The sequence below is a fragment of the Brassica oleracea genome, chromosome C2 (assembly GCF_000695525.1).
Source record: "Brassica oleracea var. oleracea cultivar TO1000 chromosome C2, BOL, whole genome shotgun sequence".
NCBI lineage: Eukaryota > Viridiplantae > Streptophyta > Magnoliopsida > Brassicales > Brassicaceae > Brassica > Brassica oleracea.
The window spans coordinates 41,415,435-41,436,809 of record NC_027749.1 but is presented as its reverse complement, the minus strand read 5'-3'; the positions used below and the strand labels follow the sequence as shown (position 1 = coordinate 41,436,809).

The following is a 21,375-nucleotide window of genomic DNA, read 5'->3' as shown; positions in this document are numbered from 1 at the left end:
ACTATTGTATTGTACTACACAATGATTAGAAAATGGAGATAAATGTAATAGTAAACCAGAAGTTTACTGAACGTGTAATGTTTGGCAAGCCGGTTATGCCATCCCAGTTTATTAATAATACGAAAGATAATCATATAGACATTCATTGAAGAACCAGAAGATTCTTACGAATGATCTTCTATATGCTGCTTGCTTATAAGGCAATATAAGAATACGGTTTTCACCAATCAAAAGATTTGGAGTCTATTTATACAAGGAGATGTTGTGGGCTTGATCACCCACTGGTGGACTGATCATCCACTGGTGGACTGATCATCCACCATATGTTTATAATTAATGCATCGACAAGAAGGTCGCATGTATCCTTGTCATAGATCCGTAGCCTAATGTTTGCAAGACTAATTGGTAATACTGGTGAATTCACAAGCCTTTGATGATTAGTTTATACATGTGAGGATACATGATAGAACATATTGTATCTAATGTTTATACGTAAGATGCAGCAGCATTGATTTGCATAATGCCAAAGAGTAATTAAGAACTTTCCCCATCAAATTGGTTTTGGGTCAGAAACCAAAGATCCTCATCTAGAAAATTTGGATAAGTTGTAGTTGCTCCACCACATCAATAAAAGATGGGACCTCAAAGGAGGTTATGAATATGTTGGATATAATCTCCACTGATGATAAAATCTAGAAGATTTTACAAGAATTATTTAAAGACTCAAAGTTAGTCTATCCTATATTAGGGGAAGAAAATAATCAGCTGGAGAATTAACGTGTTGAAATGAATTATCATTGATCCTCGGACTAAAGAGAGCGAATAGAAGTCCAAAATGAATGTATAGAGATAATTCTATTACAAAGATTAAAATATGAGTTGCCAGACTCGTTAACTGACCCTAAGAAAGTGATTAAGTCATAAGTACCGGCTGTAAATGCTCTAGTTAATATAGATGTCCCAGAAGGACAATTTCAAACTGCTAATGAGTCTAAAGATCACCTGAAGCGTGATAGACCTATCGGTTCCAAATATAATAATCCTCGAAAAAGGAGCATGAATGAGAATGACAGAATCGAGGAATGAAATATTAAGAATCTCAAGAAGAGATATAAAACATGACATGAAAGAAATTCAGGTACCTGAGAATAAAGAAATCTCAAATAAATATGTCATGTCTTGAACAATATGGAACCAATATCAAATCGACGTCGTTAAATATTTATGCATGCAATGTAGCAGTTGATGAGAATGAGGATCATAAACCATCTATTGAAAAGTGTACACAATATGATAAATGACCGAAAATGAAAAGAATTAATAGATGCAGATCTCTTAGAAAGAGAGAGTATTTGGACAAGTAGTTCATACACTTGAAGGTGTAAAACCAGTGATATATAAATGGATCTTATGTGAAAGAATCAATGAAATGATGAAAAAAAAACTGTGAGGTGCAAAAGAGTAGTTGCACAAAATTTCTCACAAATACCTGAAATTGTTATAAGAAACACATCATCATGTGGTGGAAGCATTAACTTTCAAGTTTCTATAGTCTGGCAAGAATTGAAAGCCACTGGAAAATGACAATGATGTCAATGATTCAAAATAATATAAATTGCAAGAAGCAGTAAACTCCTAAGAATTTTGATTGCTAAAAGCAGTAAATACTAGTTCTCGAGAACATTACCGCGAGAGTATTTTAAGTATATAAAGGAAATAATTCTTACTCATGAAGTACTATGAAATTGGAAAATTTACAGATCTCTTTCATGATTGAAAGATGTGATTTTGTATGATAAGATGAATGATCATACTATTTAATTTTATAAGAAGATGGGGAATAACTCGTATGTACAATATACATGTTTAGAAGATTGTCTATAAAAAGGAAATTTGGACATGGATTCCAAATAGACCAATATATGATCTTGTGTGAAAGTAATGTTATGGGCAAGAGTCCAATGGTCTAAAAGATTATCTCACAATCAAACAAGTTTATTCTTTAAGAATATAATTATAGCAATTCATAAAAGGATTATATATATGATGAGAATACATCTCCCTAAGATGATGCTTCCAGGGGGAGAAATATGATGATGTTTCGTAGTTGTACTCTTTTTCCTTATCATGGTTTTTGTCTCATTGGGTTTTCCATGTTAAGGTTTTAACAAGGCAACAAAGAACACTTAATGATAGATACCTAAAGAGGAACGTTATCACTTAAGTGATAAAGATATCAATCTTCTAATGTATTTTTGAGACTGAGAAGAGAATGATCAAAGATCAGTCATACTTTAAAAGGAATCAAGGTATGAACACATTCCATTCGCGGGACAGAAACGAAGGTCAAATGTTTGCGAATCAAAAAAGATCTTCTAGATGGAATTAAAATATGGACTTGGCGTCCAGAGAAAGATCTTTGAGTCTACATTCATCTCCAATTTGAATCAAGTCATTCCAGATGATATAACTTGAGATATGACTGTTTTTGTGAGACATGTACAAGCTGTCTCAGAATACCCAATTTCGACCGATATCCTAAATATTGCTAGATATTACCATCTTCCAAGATCTAGACGTGTGCCTGAAGTTATACATGGATGTTAGTTTCGATTTCCAAGTGTTTCGAAGTCATTTGGTCCTGCGGTCATCAAGATATTCAAGTTTCAGTGATGAGTGTCAAATCTGCCGGTGAGGTCCAAGTGCTAGAAGTTCGTTCAAGTGACAATTCAGCTGACCTATTCACTAAGTCACTTCCGACCTCTACATTCAAGAAGCTTACGCATCAGATTGGGATGCGTCGACTGAAAGACCTTCAGTGAGGTACAAATCAGAGGGAGTAATACGTGTTGTACTCTTTTTTCTTAACTATGGTTTTATCCCTTTGGGTTTTACTGGTAAGGTTTTAATGAGGCAACATCCAAAGCGTATTACGAGCTCTTAATGGTTATAACATTCAAGGGGGAGTGTTATGAACCGTTTAAGTGAATGTCATAACCAAAGGCGGTTTAGAATTTTTCTTTTCTCATGGTTTTCCTTTTCTTTGTATGATTAGGATTTCATTTTCCTTATTGGTTTAGGATTTGTAATCTTTCCATTTATCTATGACGGTCTTTACCTCTTGTAATTTCCTATATATAAAGGGCACATTATGTTATGAATAACAATAACTAATTCCATTTTTCTCTTTTTATTTACAACGAACTTTTTGTATATTCATTTTTAACTACTTATTATTGAATAATTTATACAGTTTCGAAAGTTTTATAATTACTACATTTAAACATGTATAATGAAAATTGATTTGGATAGGCCCCACTTATGTATATATAACATAGTAAAACATATATTCACATCTTCAGAGTTTAATCTTCCGGTCCTGAAATGATAGGTGATATAACTGAAACATATACCATTCAATCTAACATTATTTGTTCCGAATGCCGTTTAAACATCATTTGGTTGTTTCGTAAAGCTTATGGTTATCCAAAAATAAGTTTTATCTAAAATTACAATTAACCATGAACCGAATCAGGAATCAAAGAGACTAAGATGTTGATTAGCTGTACATGCAGATGCTTTGGACAACTAAAATTTAATTTATAATCATACTTAGAGCATCAGTACTGGTAGTTCTTATCCAAAACTCTCAATAATATTATTCTATTTGTATAATAACTATTTTGTTTATTTTTGTTTTTATGAACCAATCAAAATTAAATAATGAGAAGAGAAATGTTCTTAAAACATGAAAACATGTTCTCAAATGAGAGCATGTTCTAAACTTTTTATTTCCTCTTTCTTACTTTATTTTTTTCTATTAGTATTTTCTTTGAGAGTTTTGGGAGAGAGCTTCCCATTGCTAATGCTCTTATAATCTCTAAAAAATCTACAGCAAGAAATATCACTAAATATAAAATGCAGATGTAGAGAGTTTTATATTCTCAGCAAAAAAATCTTTTCAAATTTACAGCAAAATGATCTACCCCAAAAAAAAAAACACTATAGTTTTAATTCTACAACAAAATAGCTACAGTTCATACATTCCCTAATCTATACATGCATGGTCCCAATATCGGATATTACAAAGAAGGTTTGGAACAGTCCCCAACGTTCAGAAAATTTATAGGAGTGATAGGTTGTAGACTTGTAGTCGATTGATGATGGATGAGTAGTACTTTTCAAAAGGGATGTGGGACCAAAATGGCTTCACGTGACTCTTATAAGCAGCAGTGTATCCGCACTGTCATAAATTCACGTATGAGCGAGAGAGAGAGTGGGTTCCTCATGTTACATTGTGGCTAGCTAAGTAAGCCTGCTCCAAACAATATTATCTTGATTATGGGCATTCAAACATAATTACTATATATAGCAGCCACAGACTATGAAATAAACAATTAATTACTGTTAATATTACAAATCATGGGCTCCTGTTATCATATTACAATACACATAGATATACCATTGGTCGAATCTAAAATGAGACACACCCTAAATTCAAAACCTCAAATATTTAGCCAAACACTTGATTCCAAATACAAAAAAGCGAGTTAACACGAAAATATAGGCAGACTACTTTTAAAATAAAATAAAATAAGGACTCAATTTCTTGATTTAAACAGTAAAAGCTAACACATGTGAAAGACACAAAAAAAACTTAACTCTCGTGTTCTTTGCCAATGGTGGCTTCACTCCACCACATAGATATGACCGTTGAGACTCAAAAACATATAAGGACCACTTTATAATTAGTACATGTATAAAGCCCATAGATCGTCCTTATCGCAATTTGCTTAGTCCGACCATTTTCGTTCTCACCACACTCTAATATGGCGCCGCAACTCAGATCTCTTACTTGTTCCCTTAGTTATCTCCTTTCAGTTTCTCTTTTATTCTTTATATTCCACTGCTTATGCTTTCGTTTTTCATTTGTTGCAGCTTGTTCAAACTCCACCGAAGAACAACACCATCGCCACCGGAAATGGGTGGGTCCCTCAGGTCACAAAGTCATCACCGTCTCTCTTAACGGACACGCTCAGTTTCGCTCCGTACAAGGTGCTGTGGACTCCATACCAAAGAACAATAACATGAGTATTGTTATCAAGATTGCTCCCGGATATTACCGGTATTTTAATCCCTCTTTTTCAGCTAATTCTTGATTAATTTGTTGCTTTTCTGTTTTGCTTCATGCACACATGCAAACTAGCTATAAGGGTTGAAATTTAATTAACTTTTCCCTATGTACATTTTTACAGAGAGAAAGTGGTGGTTCCAGCTACAAAACCGTACATAACGTTTAAAGGAGCGGGTCGAGACGTGACGGTTATAGAGTGGCACGATCGTGCCTCCGACCGTGGTCCTGACGGTCAACAATTACGTACCTATCAAACTGCTTCCGTCACAGTCTACGCTAATCATTTCTCCGCTAGAAACATTAGCTTCACGGTACTACTTCTAATGCAAAAACATACAACTTTGAAGATATGAGTCGCAGTACTTTTCCCTTGTTAAAAAATGTATCTTTAATTTTTCCTTCATTGTTTTCAAATAATGTGAAGAATACTGCGCCGGCGCCAATGCCGGGAATGCAAGGGTGGCAGGCGGTGGCCTTTAGGATCTCTGGCGACAAAGCTTACTTTTCCGGCTGCGGATTCTACGGTGCTCAAGACACTTTATGCGACGATGCTGGACGTCATTACTTCAAGGAGTGTTACATTGAAGGCTCTATCGACTTTATTTTCGGTAACGGCCGCTCCATGTATAAAGTAAGCACACAAAAACTGAATATATTTGTCATGGCTTGCATTAATAAATTATTAGAAATAAAATGGTAATTCTTAATTTATTCTAAACTCACGACATAAATTTATAGTTTCTATTATAAATTTTTTACTACAAATTACATAATTATTATATAGCAACTCAACTTTCAACTTTAAACTTAATATTACATGTAACCATGTGTTACTGTTGGTGTAGGATTGTGAGTTGCATTCGATAGCCTCGAGGTTCGGGTCGATAGCGGCGCACGGTAGGACATGCCCGGAGGAGAAAACGGGTTTCACGTTCGTTGGTTGTCGGGTTACGGGGACGGGTCCTTTATACGTGGGCCGCGCCATGGGCCAATATTCACGGATCGTTTATGCGTACACCTACTTCGACGCTCTTGTTGCTCATGGTGGCTGGGACGATTGGGATCATAAATCCAATAAAAGCAAGTACGTAATATTTGATTACTTACATGTAAATAAAAATTAAACGTGATTTTGAGTTAATCCAGAAATCTCGAAAATCAGGACGGCGTTTTTCGGAGTGTACAATTGCTATGGGCCAGGAGCAGCAGCGACGACGACAGGAGTATCATGGGCCAGAGCTTTGGACTATGAGTCCGCTCATCCTTTTATAGCAAAGAGCTTTGTCAATGGGAGACATTGGATCGCTCCTCGAGATGCTTAAGCCAACTTCGGATGTTTGTCACTACACTACCCGTTTTCCTTCTCCTTAGCTTAGTTACATTCTTTTATTAATTTCATTATTGTCATTTATTTGTAATACATGTCCGAGATTCTTGTCAAAATGTGTGAACTTATTATATTTATAAAGAAAACATGTGGCTGATATATTAGAATAAAATGTTGGAGTACAATCAAATTGGAAACGAAGAATAAAAGAGAAAGTAGTGTAGCAAAGACATAATGCTTCATCTATGTAGACAAACAATCTAAAAAGGACAGAGTAACAAACAATGGTGAGAGAATGTATTAACAGTCTGATTCAAGTAGTGCAACATAACGTTTTGCAACTCCTCTCTTCACATACAAAAAAAACTAAAATAATGAATATAAAATACATGGAAAATTAGTCAGATTTGACCTTGTTATATATCTACCAACTTTCCTTTTCATAACGTTTTTATCAATTGAACCCCTCCCCACTCCCTCAAAACGCAACAAAGAAAAGAGAAAAGAATTCAATTTTTTTTTTTTTTTTGTATTTTCGTCCTCTGATGAAACAATTAGAGCATGATTAATCCGAGTTCTTAATTTGGGGTTCTTAACTCATGATTTGACACTTTTTTTTTTTTACATTTTTTCGACTAAAAACCGGCTCTTAGACCATGATTAACCCTAGTCTCTTAACCGGAGTTCTTAACTTCGGCTAAGAGACGGTTCTTATCTTTTCTTAGATTTTAACTAAGAAAAGCTAAGAACCGCCTCTTAAATAAGAGATATAAGAGCCGTCTCTTAGCTGAAAAGTGTAAAAAAAAAAGAATATCAAATCATGAGTTAAAAACTCTGACTTATTTAAGAGACGGTTCTTAGCTTTTCTTAACATTTTTCTTTGTTAAGAACCGGTTCTTAAATTACGCTAAGAACTCCACTCCTAAGAACTTTCGTTAATCATGGTCAAAAAAACAGTTCAAAGCTAAGAACCCACCCTAAGAACTCAGATTAATCATGGTCTTTGGTCTTCTTTGCATTATCTCGTGTTCCACAACTGGTGATATGTGTAACTAAAACTCTAATTATATCTTAGATTTGGTTTATTCAAAATAATATTTATGATATTTTGTGGACTCTTGTGGTATGACTTATGAAATAATACGTAACACAATATTAAAACACAAACTTGTAATTGTTATTCGATAATGATTTGTGACTTCATCCATCATCTTCTGTTAATGCCCTGCGAAACCAAATATAAAACGGGAAAATATATACTCCTATGTTCAGCGTAAAATGTTGACTAGAAATATATACAATATCTGATCTTTTGTATAAAAACTGAAATGATAGGGGGAAAATGTAAATAATAATGAAAAGGTGATCAAGATTCAAGACAATAGAGGCTTCTTAGGGTCATACTCACTCTCAAAACTATCAATCTGTGAGAATCCTTCTTTGCCTTTAGCCCACAACACAAGGTACAGTCCTATAAACATCAACGCCATCCCTCCCACACTGCATTCTCTTGTGTTAATATTTAATGAAATCAAATAAAAACATGAATTATTATATACACTAAGAGGTTGTATCAAAGCTACCTTCCAATTCTAACGGGTTCTCCTAACGTAACAACGGATAAGCCAACCGAAATAACGGTAGCGATAGGACTAAACATTGATACCATAACCGGTCCACGCTTCTTCATCGCCCAACCATTGAAACTAACACATGCTCCACTCACCATCCCTCCCTGCCATTTGAAGAAAACTTTATATTATACAAACCAATCAACTACTCAAATAAAAAGATGTATTTTGAACTTACCAGAAGAGAAAAACCAACGAGGTTACTGATGCTAATTAATGATCTTGTAACTACTTTAGTGTTCGGGTTTTGTAATAACTGTAACATTGTTGTTATCACCACTCCTATCAATGACGTTATTGCACTTAACGATATTGGTGCTGGAAACTCTGCCAATGTCGATGCCTGCAAATAACTGAACTATTAGAAACTAAACCAAACCGGTTATGACGAACCGGTTTACTTTACCTGAAGAACAACGTTGGAGGATAAGATAAAGACAGCTCCGAGAAGGTACATGCATCCCACGACTCTATCACGATCAAACACGAATATTGAAGCATTATCTTTTTCATCTTGTATGATCGAAGCGCTGTGCATTAAGCTCATTGTTAAAGCACCGAATACGCACAATAACGTCCCTAAGATCTTCAGTTTGCTGTACACACATTTCATATCCATCTTCTCTAACCTATCAGAAAAAAGGTACAGAACAGAGAATCTCAGAACTTCGTTGACCGTGTTGAAAATGTGGTTTAGAGATTTCACCTAACCATCCAAGCGATGAAAAATATGAGACCAGGAGCGAGATTAGGCATCGCTGTGGCCATTGCTGGTGATGTCAACCTGATTCCTTCCAGAAACAGAGTCTGGAACAGAGTAACCCTGTTTATTTTAATTGCAGAGAAAATATGTTATATATAAATTTCAACAAAGTTTTCTAATTGTTAACAAAAAATAGGCATGGAGGATGATAATTACCCTGCAAAGGAGATCAGAACTAGTTTACCAATCAGCCTCGGGCTGAGCTCATCTGGCCATTGCTTCCTTTAGAACAAGAAGACAAAAACATTTACTATCTGAAATGAAAACAGAGATTGTGTTTTTGGGCATGTCAAGAAGTTAACAGGAGACCTTTCGAAGAGAATGGCAAAAGGGGAGAGGATTAGGAAAGTGGCAAAGGTAGAGAAGATGACAATGGTCAAAGGACCGAGACTGAGTGACATCAAATAACTCATGAGCAAAGAGTTGCCTGCGTATACAAATTGTACCATTACTAATCCTCCTATAATCACCACTTCTTCATCTCAGAAATCGATTGATAAAGTTTGACGGAAAAAAACTGCATCACAAGAAATCCATTATATGCACAATGTGTTCAGATTATATTGCAATAGATAGTTAAAGAACAAACTAATTAGACACTCTCATTCACCTTCATTTTCAGAAAATATCTCTGAAATCAACATTTTCTTCCTATCTTTCTCTCTCTCTCTCATTATATTCCTCAAGACATTGCTTCTGTAAGAAAGCAGACCCTCCATTGTTATTCCATCTATATTTGCTACTCTCCAATTAACTTTTATGTCTATTTTTAGCCGCTTTTTATCACAACCTTCAATCTTCCCTGTAAGATTTGGAGTTTGATTATTATATATGATAAAACGTGGGTCCATGTGTTTAAAAGGGTGAAATCAAATGCTTAGATTTGTGTCGCATAAAGTTACATCTCGTGTGTACTCCACAACCACAAGGAGCCATGTTGGTTCCACTGCTTCTTCATGGACCACCGTCGTCTCTGCTCTGGCTCGCTCTGGTGTTATCGACGCGTTACACGCAGCTGTCGAGTTGCTCAACGACGGCGACAAGCCGGATGATACTTCTTCTGTGATGGTACACTTGCTCCGCGTCTCCGGAAACCATGGCTACGTTTCTTTGTGCCGGCAGCTTCATGGGTACGTCGTAAAACATGGGTACGTCTCAGAAACGCGTCTTTCCAACTCCCTGATGAGATTTTACAAGACGAGTGACTCGCTGGAAGATGCTCACAGACTGTTCGATGAAATGCCTGACCCAGATGTCATCTCTTGGAACTCGTTGGTTTCTGGTTACGTTCAATCCGGAAGGTTGCAGGAAGGACTCTGTTTGTTTCTCGACCTTGAGAGATCTAATGTTTTCCCTAACGAGTTCTCTTTTACAGCCGCTTTAGCTGCTTGTGCTCGGCTGAAAATCTCGTGGCTTGGAGCCTGTATCCACTCGAAGATTGTGAAACTCGGCATGGAGAAAGGCAATGTTGTGGTGGGTAATTGTCTTATCGACATGTATGGGAAATGTGGTTCCATGGATGATGCAGTTTTAGTGTTTCGACACATGGAAGAAAAAGACACTGTTTCTTGGAATGCTATCGTTGCTTCCTGCTCAAGGAATCGTAAGCTCGAGCTGGGACTTTGGTTTTTCCATCAGATGCCAAATCCAGACACTGTCACATACAACGAGCTGATAGACGCTTTTGTCAAGTCAGAAGATTTCAACAGTGCTTTTCAGATTCTGTCGTGTATGCCAAACCCTAACTCATCTTCATGGAACACAATATTGACAGGGTATGTCAACAGTGAGCAATCAAGAGAAGCTACTCTGTTTTTCACCAAAATGCACTCGTATGGAGTTAGACTCGACGAGTACAGCTTGTCAATAGTTCTGGCCGCCATTGCTGCTCTCGTTGTGGTTCCATGGGGAAGAGTCATTCATTCTTGTGGTCTCAAGCTTGGCCTAGACTCTCGAGTTGTTGTCGCGAGTGCTCTGATAGATATGTATTCAAAATGCGGAATGTTGAAGCAGGCTGAGCTGATGTTTTGGACGATGCCTAGAAAGAATCTGATCGCTTGGAATGCTATGATCTATGGTTACGCTCGTAACGGCGATTCAACCGAGGCGATCAAGCTCTTCAGCCAACTGAAACAAGAAAGATTCTTGAAACCTGATGGAATCACATTCTTGAATCTCTTAGCTGTGTGTTCTCATTGTGAAGTTCCAATGGAGCTCACCCTTGGTTATTTTGAGATGATGGTTAACGAGTATGGGATCAAGCCACGTGTAGAGCATTGTTGTTCTCTTATCAGAGCTATGGCGCGGAGAGGAGATATTTGGCAGGCGAAGAAGGTGATTCAAGAATTCGGTTTCGGGTTTGATGGTGTAGCTTGGAGGGCGTTGCTTGGTGCTTGTAGTGCTGGAAAGGATCTGAAAGCGGCTAAAGCCGTAGCCGGTAAGATTGTTGTGTTAGGGGAAGTTGATGAAGATGAGTACGTATATATAGTGATGTCGAATCTCTATGCTTACCATGAGATATGGAGAGAGGTTAGTCAAATTAGGAAGATTATGAGAGAGAAAGGGGTGGAGAAAGAAGTTGGCTCTAGCTGGATTCAAGAGCAAAATGTCGCAATACAACTCTAGTAATTTTTGAGTTTTGAGCTTTTGGTTACGTAAACACAATGTCAAACTAGTTATGGAATTAAACATGGCTAGAAACTGAGAGAGGAGTCGTGTAATGAGGAGGAATAGTATTACATATTTTTATTCATGAATTTAGAAACAAGAGTTTAGACAAAAAAAAAATTAAACTTATTGTCTCTAACTTTAAGAGAAGAAGCTTGCCTCCCGATAGTAATGTAATGCTCTTCATGAATGTATCAAGTCACCTTGGGACTGAAAGACCCATCTCTACACAAGTAAAACAGAAAGAGAAATAACGATTAAGACAGAAACAGAAAACTTGGTCTTTTTTATAACGAAGAGAAAGGCAGACCCTTTCCACTTAACGATTCTATGGTAAGTCTTTACAACGTGAATCAGATAAAACAGAACAGTAGCCAAGCAATCTCATCTAAAACAGCTTCCTAAATGTAATTATCACCAAGCATTGACGACAAGACCCACCTTTAAAAACAAGTGCAAATAGTCTCACGTGCCATCGATTCCATCTGGGACAAAGAGAACTTATACAAATTACTACAATAGTGTTGCCACTCTTATACACACACATCGTGAATTAATTTTCCTAGAATTGCATTCATATACAGAGAAAAGCAAGAAACACAATGCCAATCTGACATGTTTAAAAAGTTACCCTCTTCAAAGGTTTTGTATTCCTAAAACTTGTCTTCTAACATTTTATCTGGATTACTAGAACTAAGAAAAGGTTCGTACTTGATAAAGATGCAAGGATCCCACATGGTAACGGTGAAAATTATGTGCCTGCATGAATTAAGTACTCATAATTAGACAGACACAATGACACTGAAGCTCATAACTAGTTGTTAAGAGTCAGTCAATCTTCCTACTTGTGAAGAGTCAACACTAGGTATTGCAACACTTCAACAAAACCAATCAAAAAGTTCATTTATAAGTATGATCCTTCCCTTACATCAAATCTAATGTTGTCACATGTAAAGATCTTAGAAAGCCATGATCCGTTTCCAAGTCTAACTAACAAAATGGAGTGGTAATGCAAAAGCGCTGTATAGCTAACTAATCAAACCACATAAGCAAATAATTCTACACAGAGAATTGCAAACTATAAAGGACACAAAGAAAGAAGGATCAAATGTAGATAAGGGAAGCAACTCACAAGCAAAATAAGCAGGAAAAGAGTATCAAAGGTCGGGAGAGGTGCAGCAGAGAGTACCCTGAGAGAGAGCTCGGCTGTTTCTTGAAGTTACGCTAAGGCACGACGTCAGCCGAGCCGCCGCCACCGTGCTGTGAAGCGGCAAAAGCGACTGAGCACAACCAAGCTCAGATGGACACCTAACACAATTTCATCAAAAAACGAAATGGAAGCAGATTCATGGAATTTGTAACGGAGCGTGTCTAATTGATTTTGATTATGAGCAGACCTGGAGAAGGAGAATCGGGGAGAAGCGGCGGGTTTAGACGGGATTCGAAACCCGGCGGACGAAGCACTCGGCGAAGATCCGGTGCCGATTGGAGATTTGTGGAGCGAAGATCTGATGGCGGATCTGAGAGAGGAGACGGAGGATCTGTTCATGAATCTGTTGCAAGCAGAAGCCATATTGTAAATGATAGAGAAAGAAAGCCGGGAAAGTGAGATTCGATCGTCTTCTTCTTCTTATAGAGAGATTTACAGGGTTTAGGGTTTGAGAATTTATTAACATAAATGGGCTTTAACCCCAAGCCCATTTACTTAAAGGGGAAATGTCTATTTCGACCTATACAATTTTCTACAGAGTTTCGTACGATAATTACTAAAGTATTTTTTTAAATCTAACTTATATTTAAAAATAAATTTTATTAAATATTATAGATTTTACTATTTTTTTACTAATATTTAATATAGATTTGATATATATTGAATCAATTTGTATAAAACTAATAAAAATGATATAAAATTGTATAATTATCAAAATTTAGCCTAAACAATATTTATAAAATTCGTAGATATATAAAGAACTAATGATCTTACGATTAGATATTTAAATTTTTAAAAAATTGTAGAAATTTTTGAAAACTTTAGCAATACAAATTGTATAATTATATAAAAATAATAATATTTTGAAATTTGAAATGTTATATATAAATATATTTCTTTTATAGATGATGTATGAGATATTATCATATTTAAAAAAAGTTTACCAAAAATAAATATCAATATTGAATGTAATATATGAATTATTACTATATTCTAATAAGTTTGCCAAAAATATAAATCAACATCAAATGAAATTATCTATGTCATATTTTTCTGGAAGTCATGTCATCAATTTCAGTAGTCATATCATATTTGTTTTGTTAAATAGATTGTAGAGAGGACATGTGGCAAAATCACTTCGCAGATATAGTACAGGGGATTACGATCCGAACTCGATTATAATTCAGAAAACTACACAAATTTTCTAGAAAACGCCTAAATCTACTTAGCCGTAATTAAAAAAATATATTAGTAACTGAGATTCGGCTGGCTAAACATGACATGACACTATTAACCAATTTAGTGTTGAACTATGACTGAGTGGAAGTCGTATTTAGCACGGATCACTCGTTCGGTTTAATAGAAATTGTTAGATTTGAAATATGTATTTTTCCTCGCCCGAAGATAATGAAGTTTTGGCTAATGTTATCCATCCAATAATTTTTTTTCACAGAATGCGACTCCCTTTGTTTGAAATTATATAATATTTTGATTGAATGCATAAAAATAAAAAAATATTCTCCTTCTTTTCTGAATAAGTGTCACTTTGACATTTTTCACAAAGATTAAGAAAGTGACGGAAATATATGTAAGTTGTTTTTAGAAAAGTATTTATGTAAGTGACGGAATTACACCTCTCTAACGAATAGTATTTGAGAGAAATAAAATTATTTATAAAATCAATGCAGTTATCAATTAATTTTTAGCTAAAACTAAGTATAATTTGCATTCGAATTGTAAAATGACACTTTTTGTGTAACAAAAAAAAATGTTAGAATGACACTTATTATGAAACAGAGGGAGTATATACTTTCCTAAATTATCATTAAGAATATGAACTAAAACTAATTCAACCAATCATTAAAACAAATTATAAATATCAATTTTTAGCTAAAAGTAAGTATAATTTACATTCGAATCGTAAAATGACACTTTTTGTGTAACAAAAAAAATGTTAGAATGACATTTATTATGAAACAGAGAGAGTATGTATTTTCCTAAAATATCATTAAGAATATGAACTAAAACTAATTCAACCAATCATTAAAAAAAATTATAAATATCACTGATCAGATAGTTTTTAATAAAACTAAAATTACTATAAAATATCAAAACATCATGCATTTATGAAACATTAAAAACTCTTAGCAACATCATATGTTGTGGAACTGATTAATCACCTTTCAAAATTCAACTTCATCTAATTATTGAATATTCAAGTTAAATAAACTATAAACACAAAGAAAGATAATCTCGCCATCATCGTGGAGGACCTTTTTTACAATTCAGTATATATTTTTATTGAGGCTAACAAAATTTACCTTCATGGTCTAATCATGTAAAGTTATATGCATGCATTATTCTGTCAAATGTTAGTTTTGTGAGTACAATATAATAAAGTCATAATCACTTGTTAAAACTCAAATTTCGGTTTTATATTTATAATACAAACTGACCAGTTCCAATAAACACAACAAAGGTATTGGTTAATTGACTTATAAATTATAGTCCCTATACATTAGCATCTTCCAACTTATCTAATCCAATATAAAATTTTAAAAAACAAATAGCAAATAGAATAAGACCATGATTATCAATCCCCTATATATTATTTGTGAAACATTAACTTCTTTTTGTAGCCACATGTCATCAATAGGATGATTCTTATAATTATTAGAGAAATAGGTTGATTCATCTAATTATATAATAAGTTTTTTATTAAACTAACCATAAATTCATTATTAATGTCATTTATTATTTTCTTAAATAAAGATTACGGAATTTCCTAATGTGGGTAAAGTATATATGACAATTAATGATTTTAAATAATAAAGATCTGATAAAAAAATGTATCTTCTATCAAATTTGTTTAATTTAAAACTATTAAAATATTTTTTTTTTAAAAACACAATAACCATATTATAAAAATTTAGATTTTTCTGTATATTTTATATTTTGAATTTTAAAAAATGACTATAAATTACTAAAACTGTTGAAAGTCTCACATTCAAATTTTGCGATCCATGGTTTAAAATTTTTGTTATGACAAAATATAAATGATTACAAAATCATATAAGTAAAGTCTAATTTAATTAATCATTAAGATTTAAAATATATATATGTATATATATCATTCTAAATTAAACTATACACCATATTGAATAAATAAATATTTTAGTTTCAAAATTTACTTTGAATAATTTTTTTTGATAAAAGGTTTGAACTAACATTGATAAATTTTTTTAAATTATCAATTACTAAAATTATAAATCCCACAATGAAAATTTTGTTATCAGTAATTTAAAGTTTTTGCTATTAAAAATACACTTGATAAAAAAAACATATGAGTAGAAAACATCATTTAAAAAAAATAAAAAATAGACATTAATATTAAAAATATACTATGTATGTTAATATCATTAAATTTAATAACATTTCCTATCAATATTTTTTAAAAAAATGTTTGGATTAATAAAATTGATTTATACGTTCGCACCAATTTAATTATATATGTAATAGTTACTGACTTTTAATTATTCAATATATATTTATTATTTCAAAATATATAAGAACATATAATACGTAAAATAATTTATATATATAATGTTTATCCCACGCAAGGCGCAGATCTTAATCTAGTTTATCATTATTGGTGTGACACAACATTTATTTATAAGCAGAATATCAAAATGTCAGAAGAAGATTCTTATCCTAACACTTTATTAAATACCACCATAGTTGTCACTAATTAATCAAGTTTAACATTTGCTGCTACCTTCAATTAATCAAATAAGAGGCGGTTTGGACGGCATGCAATAATGCTCAGCCACGTAATATGGGACCCATAGTCACTTGCTCTTCCCTATACCGAAGGACCAGAAAAAAAAGAGCTAAATTAACCAAAGTCTCGAGTAAAAAAAGCATGGTGAAGATCGAAGTTGGAAGTGTGGGTGACTCGTTCAGTGTTGCATCTCTAAAGGCTTACTTGTCTGAGTTTATCGCAACTCTTATCTTTGTATTCGCTGGCGTAGGCTCAGCTATTGCCTTTGGCAAACTGACTTCCGATGCCGCCTTGGACCCAGCTGGTCTTGTGGCTATTGCGGTGGCTCACGCGTTTGCCTTATTTGTTGGTGTTTCCATTGCGGCTAACATCTCTGGTGGCCACCTTAACCCTGCCGTGACTCTCGGTCTTGCCGTTGGCGGAAACATAACACTGATCACGGGTTTCTTATACTGGATCGCTCAGTGTCTTGGCTCCATCGTTGCTTGCCTTCTCCTTGTCTATGTTACCAACGGCGAGGTACGTTACGTACTACCAGCGTAGAACTGGTTAATTTTGTTTCCCGGTTCGCTTCGGTTTTGATCAATTTTTAGGTTACTACTTGCTAGGACGTTTTTGAGACAGAAGTCACAGAACATATTTCGTTGTCGGTTTGGTTAGAAATCTCTGGTCTAGTTTAATTAGGTACAATAAAGGATTTATTGTTTGTTTTTGGTTTCCTTCGGTTTGAATAGTAAAATCATGTTTTCTGGTCAGATTTTTTCATGCAGAAAAAGGACAAATTTTTATTTAGTATAAAAAATAAATAACTAATTAATTTCGCAGCTGATTTGTATAGTTCAAAGCGTGACTATCAAATTATTTAGCTAGGCTCATACGAAGTTTGTTAGCTCAGTAAGAAAAACACGATACCAAACAAGTTGAAACTAATTCGTTATGTAATATATTGGTTAACTTTGGTTTGTTAAGCTATAGACTATAGTCATTACTGATAACTCGTGCGTAGAGTATTTATTTCTTATGAAAATATTATTACATTGGTAGCTGGTTTACAAATGTCAATGAGTTTTTGTTTTCGCGGTTTGCTACAGAGCGTACCAACCCACGGAGTCGGAGCCGGTTTGGGAGCACTCGAAGGTATCGTGATGGAGATCGTTGTGACATTTGCTTTGGTCTATACCGTTTACGCCACCGCTGCTGATCCAAAAAAGGGATCGCTCGGAACCATTGCTCCGATCGCTATTGGTTTCATCGTTGGTGCCAATATCCTCGCTGCTGGTCCATTCAGCGGTGGCTCAATGAACCCAGCAAGGTCGTTCGGACCATCTGTTGTCAGTGGAGACTTGTCACAAATCTGGATCTATTGGGTGGGTCCACTCGTTGGTGGTGGACTTGCTGGACTAATCTACGGTGATGTGTTCATTGGTTCTTACCAAGAGGTTGAAACCTGTGAGATCCGAGTTTGATTAACCGGATTTGTGATTTCTTGATGTTTGCTTTGATTTTGTGTTTGCTGTGTATGCTTGATGTCCATGCCTGCGTCTCTACAAGATTGCATGTAGAGAAAAAAGTTATCTTAAAAAAAGAAGAAGTTATCTTGTTAATAATAAGAAATATGTATATTTTCCACTTTATATGGCAAAACTGAATCAGCTAAATAATTCATCATCACTAATCTTGGAAGAAACATGAACATACCATTCATCATCCTTAATTATATACAATTGACTATTGTACTGTTGTTTTGTAGAGCCATGCAATGGACTATTGATTCTTTTTCTTACGTATAGTATATAGTTAGTACATTCATGTTCCTTGTGTTTTTTTTAAAAAACATTCATGTTCCTAAAAAGGTTAAAATAACATCTCAGAATTTTGCTTAAGAATTAAAAGCTAAAGACATGATTAAAACCTTTTGATTCGTATAATTAAGACACATCTGAACATCTCTTGGTTGATTTCAAAACAAATGTGTATATGGGGGATTGAGTAAATTGAAAAAAAAAACAAAAAATAAATAAATTGGCAATCATGTAAGTATAATAAATATAAACAAAAATTGTAAGTTGAATTGCCTGTTAAACAAGTGAGAGTTCAAAAAGGTGGAGAATAGGAATAAATTTAAAGAAATAAAAAATAGAGCAAACATAGAAAAACGACATCATTTATAATATCAAAAGCTGTTTTGAGAGGCTTCTCTTCCCGCTTACTTTCAGATTCTCGGGAGCTTAATCTGCTAGGAAACAAGGCTCTCTACTGGGACAACGATGATTGTAAGAAATCACTTTGTTCGATCAATTCTTAGTCTCCCTCTCTCTCTCTCTCATTAACTATGTACTTTGTTTTGTTAGAGAAGAAGAAAATAAAAGTTTAATCAACCATTTATAGAGAAAATTTAGGTCGCGAACTCAGGGGTTTGATTGATTTTGAATCGTATGCAATATTAATCTAGTTTCATAATCAAGAAGATCGAGATTGTTTCAAGTTTTGGGGGAAATCTAGTTTCCTAATCGGAATATGGAGCAGGGAGTTTTGCATGAAAGTTTCTAATATGGAAGATTGATAGTTCATTACAATGCGAGATTCTAGGTTTTCAGTTTTGCTTGAGATCTAGTTCCCTATAACTGATTACAGTAAAGAGAAAACCTGAGGTTCTCCGTTTCGATTTTTGCTTGAAATCCTAAACTGGAAGATCAACTATTCATTACAGTGGAGACAGAGAATAAGTTTGTTTTTCCTGGAAAATCTAGTTTCTTAGTCTGGAAGATCGATAATCCATTACAATGAGACTTTTTTTTTGCCTAAAGATGTTTGTGGAGGATGAGTGTTGAAAAAAACATCCACTTTGGTATTAACACAACCAGTCTCTTCTTCATGTACATAGACCATTTTCAATGGGTTCCACTTGTCTAAGAAATCATAAGTGTTCTTAATAAATTTCACATGATGAAAAAATTTACTCCTAGAGACACTTTATCAGTTTCCGATTACACTTGGAGACACATTGGACTTGTCACACACATTTCATGTGTCTAAAGACATTAACACCCTTTAACTAAACCAAACTTCACTTCTCATTCCTCTTCTCTCGTAACTCTTTATCAAACCTCACAAATTCATCTTTTTTTCCTAACTCAATTATACTTTCTCAAATATTTAAACCCAAATACTGAGAGTTTCAAAAAAAATCAAGAGAGGATCGATGGGTGTGATGATGAGACCAGAGGTTGTAATGAAATCAATCTTGGATGAGCTCATGAATCGCTGTGGATGAGCTCCGGATTCATCGTGAGCGAGCTCGGGATCCGCCGTGGGTGAGCTTGGAATTCAGCGACCGTTTCACCGCGCCAATTTCTATTCGTAGAAAAACTCCAGATTTGCTAATCGTCTCACACGATGTTTGCTTTGATCATGTGTTGTAGTAGAATCAATCGTTTCGGTTTCGATTCAAAAAGTCAGATTTAGAACTCAGGTACCAAATTCATTTCCGTCTTCATCATGAGTAACATCTAAAGATTTAAAATTTTGGTTTGGTGTGAGTCAGAAGAAGACTCTCCTCATGGCTTCATCGAATTGGAGCGACGAGAAGTCTATGTACTTTAACGGTAAAGTTTGAAAATTTCTGCATCTAACAATTTCATTTTGTTGGTTGGCTCTTGTGGGTCTCAAGATTTTAGTTTAAATTGTGCATAGGAGATTTCTGGCAAAGAATAATTATGCAAAACAGAGTCCTTTGTATTGTTCTTTGTGTTGTCCTTTGTGTATGATAGTAGTGCTCATCCAGTCAACCTGCAGGACAATCCCTATGTAATAAATTAGAGAGATAACAGTTATGTAGTTCCTATGTGGACACTAGTTTCGTTTCTATATCCACAAACCTGAATTACCAGAATTCATCCACAAAAACATGTTCACAAATAGTCATAGTTGCATAACTATAACTATATGAACTTGTCCACAAGAACGCATCCACAACAAATTTGTTTATGAGAACATATTCACGTGACTCTTGTCCACTAAAATATATCCACCAGAATAGTATTCATAATGTTAATATATGTATCAAACTAAAAAATTAAGTATTAAAAATATATACATATGGATATCAAAATAAAAAGAAAAAAAATACTTTATTTTTAGGTATATATACTTTATGAAAATATAAAATAATGATGAACAAAAGGTGATGGGGTATGAAAAAAATAGTTTTAGTTAAAAGTTAATAAATTTGTTGTTATTAGAAAATGAAAAGAATGAACATTCGATGGGGAGACTACACAAAGAAACTTTAGTTATAAATAAACCAGTACACAAACCTCATACGAAAATAAATTATGCATTTAATGCAAATTCTAACAAACTCTTCTAACTAAATTACTTTTACCGTTGCTTTACTAAAATAAGAAAAGGGCATTTTCGTCTCTAACATATCGACCCGTACAAGAAAGTGTCCTAAATGCATAATGTGTCTTTAATTGTAAAGAGAAGACACAATGTGTCCTTTTTGGTAACGCTACACATTATCCCCATATCACTACAAGAAAACAGCAAGGATACTGAGGGAAAAAATCGTCGGAATTTCGTCGGAATAACGTTATTCCGACGACATACCGACGAAACAAGTCCTCGGAAATAATTCCTGAGAATTTCTTCTTTCCTCGGAAATCCCTCGGAATTTTCCGACGGAATTCCGAGGAAACAAATTTCCAAAGAAATTCTGAGGATCACTAGTTTGTCAGGAAATCTCCTCGGAATATACCGAGGGAGAACTTCGTCGGGATATTTCCTCGGAAGCTCATCGATCGACGCGTTTTAGGACATATATCCATCGATCGATCGGAATATACCGAGGGAAATCTTCC

At 34.5% G+C, this 21,375-nt stretch overlaps 5 protein-coding genes across 12 annotated transcripts; 3 read left to right on the top strand and 2 right to left on the bottom strand.

Moving 5' to 3' along the window:
* Nucleotides 1-4,643: 4,643 nt before the first annotated feature.
* On the top strand, nt 4,644-6,631 carry LOC106324991 (probable pectinesterase 68). The gene is made up of 5 exons (XM_013763002.1): nt 4,644-5,125; nt 5,256-5,445; nt 5,559-5,765; nt 5,980-6,218; nt 6,297-6,631. The coding sequence occupies exons 1-5, from the start codon at nt 4,830-4,832 to the stop codon at nt 6,454-6,456; spliced, it is 1,092 nt and encodes a 363-aa protein (XP_013618456.1). The 5' UTR covers nt 4,644-4,829; the 3' UTR covers nt 6,457-6,631.
* Nucleotides 6,632-7,801: 1,170 nt separating this feature from the next.
* Nucleotides 7,802-9,714, bottom strand: LOC106322475 (WAT1-related protein At5g47470-like). The gene is made up of 8 exons (XM_013760503.1): nt 9,466-9,714; nt 9,165-9,282; nt 9,012-9,077; nt 8,799-8,915; nt 8,499-8,721; nt 8,271-8,435; nt 8,045-8,196; nt 7,802-7,961 (listed from the first exon to the last, which is right to left on the bottom strand). Exons 1-8 carry the CDS (start codon nt 9,704-9,706, stop codon nt 7,835-7,837), a joined length of 1,209 nt encoding a protein of 402 aa, XP_013615957.1. The 5' UTR covers nt 9,707-9,714; the 3' UTR covers nt 7,802-7,834.
* Nucleotides 9,672-11,626, top strand: LOC106322474 (putative pentatricopeptide repeat-containing protein At5g47460). The gene has a single exon (XM_013760502.1). The coding sequence runs from the start codon at nt 9,729-9,731 to the stop codon at nt 11,478-11,480; it is 1,752 nt and encodes a 583-aa protein (XP_013615956.1). The 5' UTR covers nt 9,672-9,728; the 3' UTR covers nt 11,481-11,626.
* Nucleotides 11,546-13,138, bottom strand: LOC106322476. Of its 8 annotated transcripts, none has more exons than XR_001266419.1 (5): nt 12,920-13,138; nt 12,655-12,830; nt 12,234-12,281; nt 11,964-12,007; nt 11,546-11,747 (listed from the first exon to the last, which is right to left on the bottom strand). XR_001266419.1 is itself a non-coding variant. In XM_013760507.1 (4 exons), the coding sequence occupies exons 1-3, from the start codon at nt 13,093-13,095 to the stop codon at nt 12,274-12,276; spliced, it is 303 nt and encodes a 100-aa protein (XP_013615961.1). In that variant the 5' UTR covers nt 13,096-13,138; the 3' UTR covers nt 11,546-11,747; nt 12,234-12,273. The 8 variants fall into 8 exon arrangements, 4 of the variants coding, with proteins under 4 accessions (XP_013615961.1, XP_013615960.1, XP_013615958.1 ...); XR_001266422.1 differs by having other exon boundaries at nt 12,712-12,830; XR_001266421.1 differs by lacking the exon at nt 11,964-12,007.
* A 3,391-nt stretch (nt 13,139-16,529) lies between these two features.
* LOC106325861 (aquaporin TIP2-3) lies at nt 16,530-18,141 on the top strand. Its single transcript, XM_013763913.1, has 2 exons — nt 16,530-17,032; nt 17,605-18,141. The coding sequence occupies exons 1-2, from the start codon at nt 16,568-16,570 to the stop codon at nt 17,977-17,979; spliced, it is 840 nt and encodes a 279-aa protein (XP_013619367.1). The 5' UTR covers nt 16,530-16,567; the 3' UTR covers nt 17,980-18,141.
* The last annotated feature ends 3,234 nt before the right edge of the window (nt 18,142-21,375 follow it).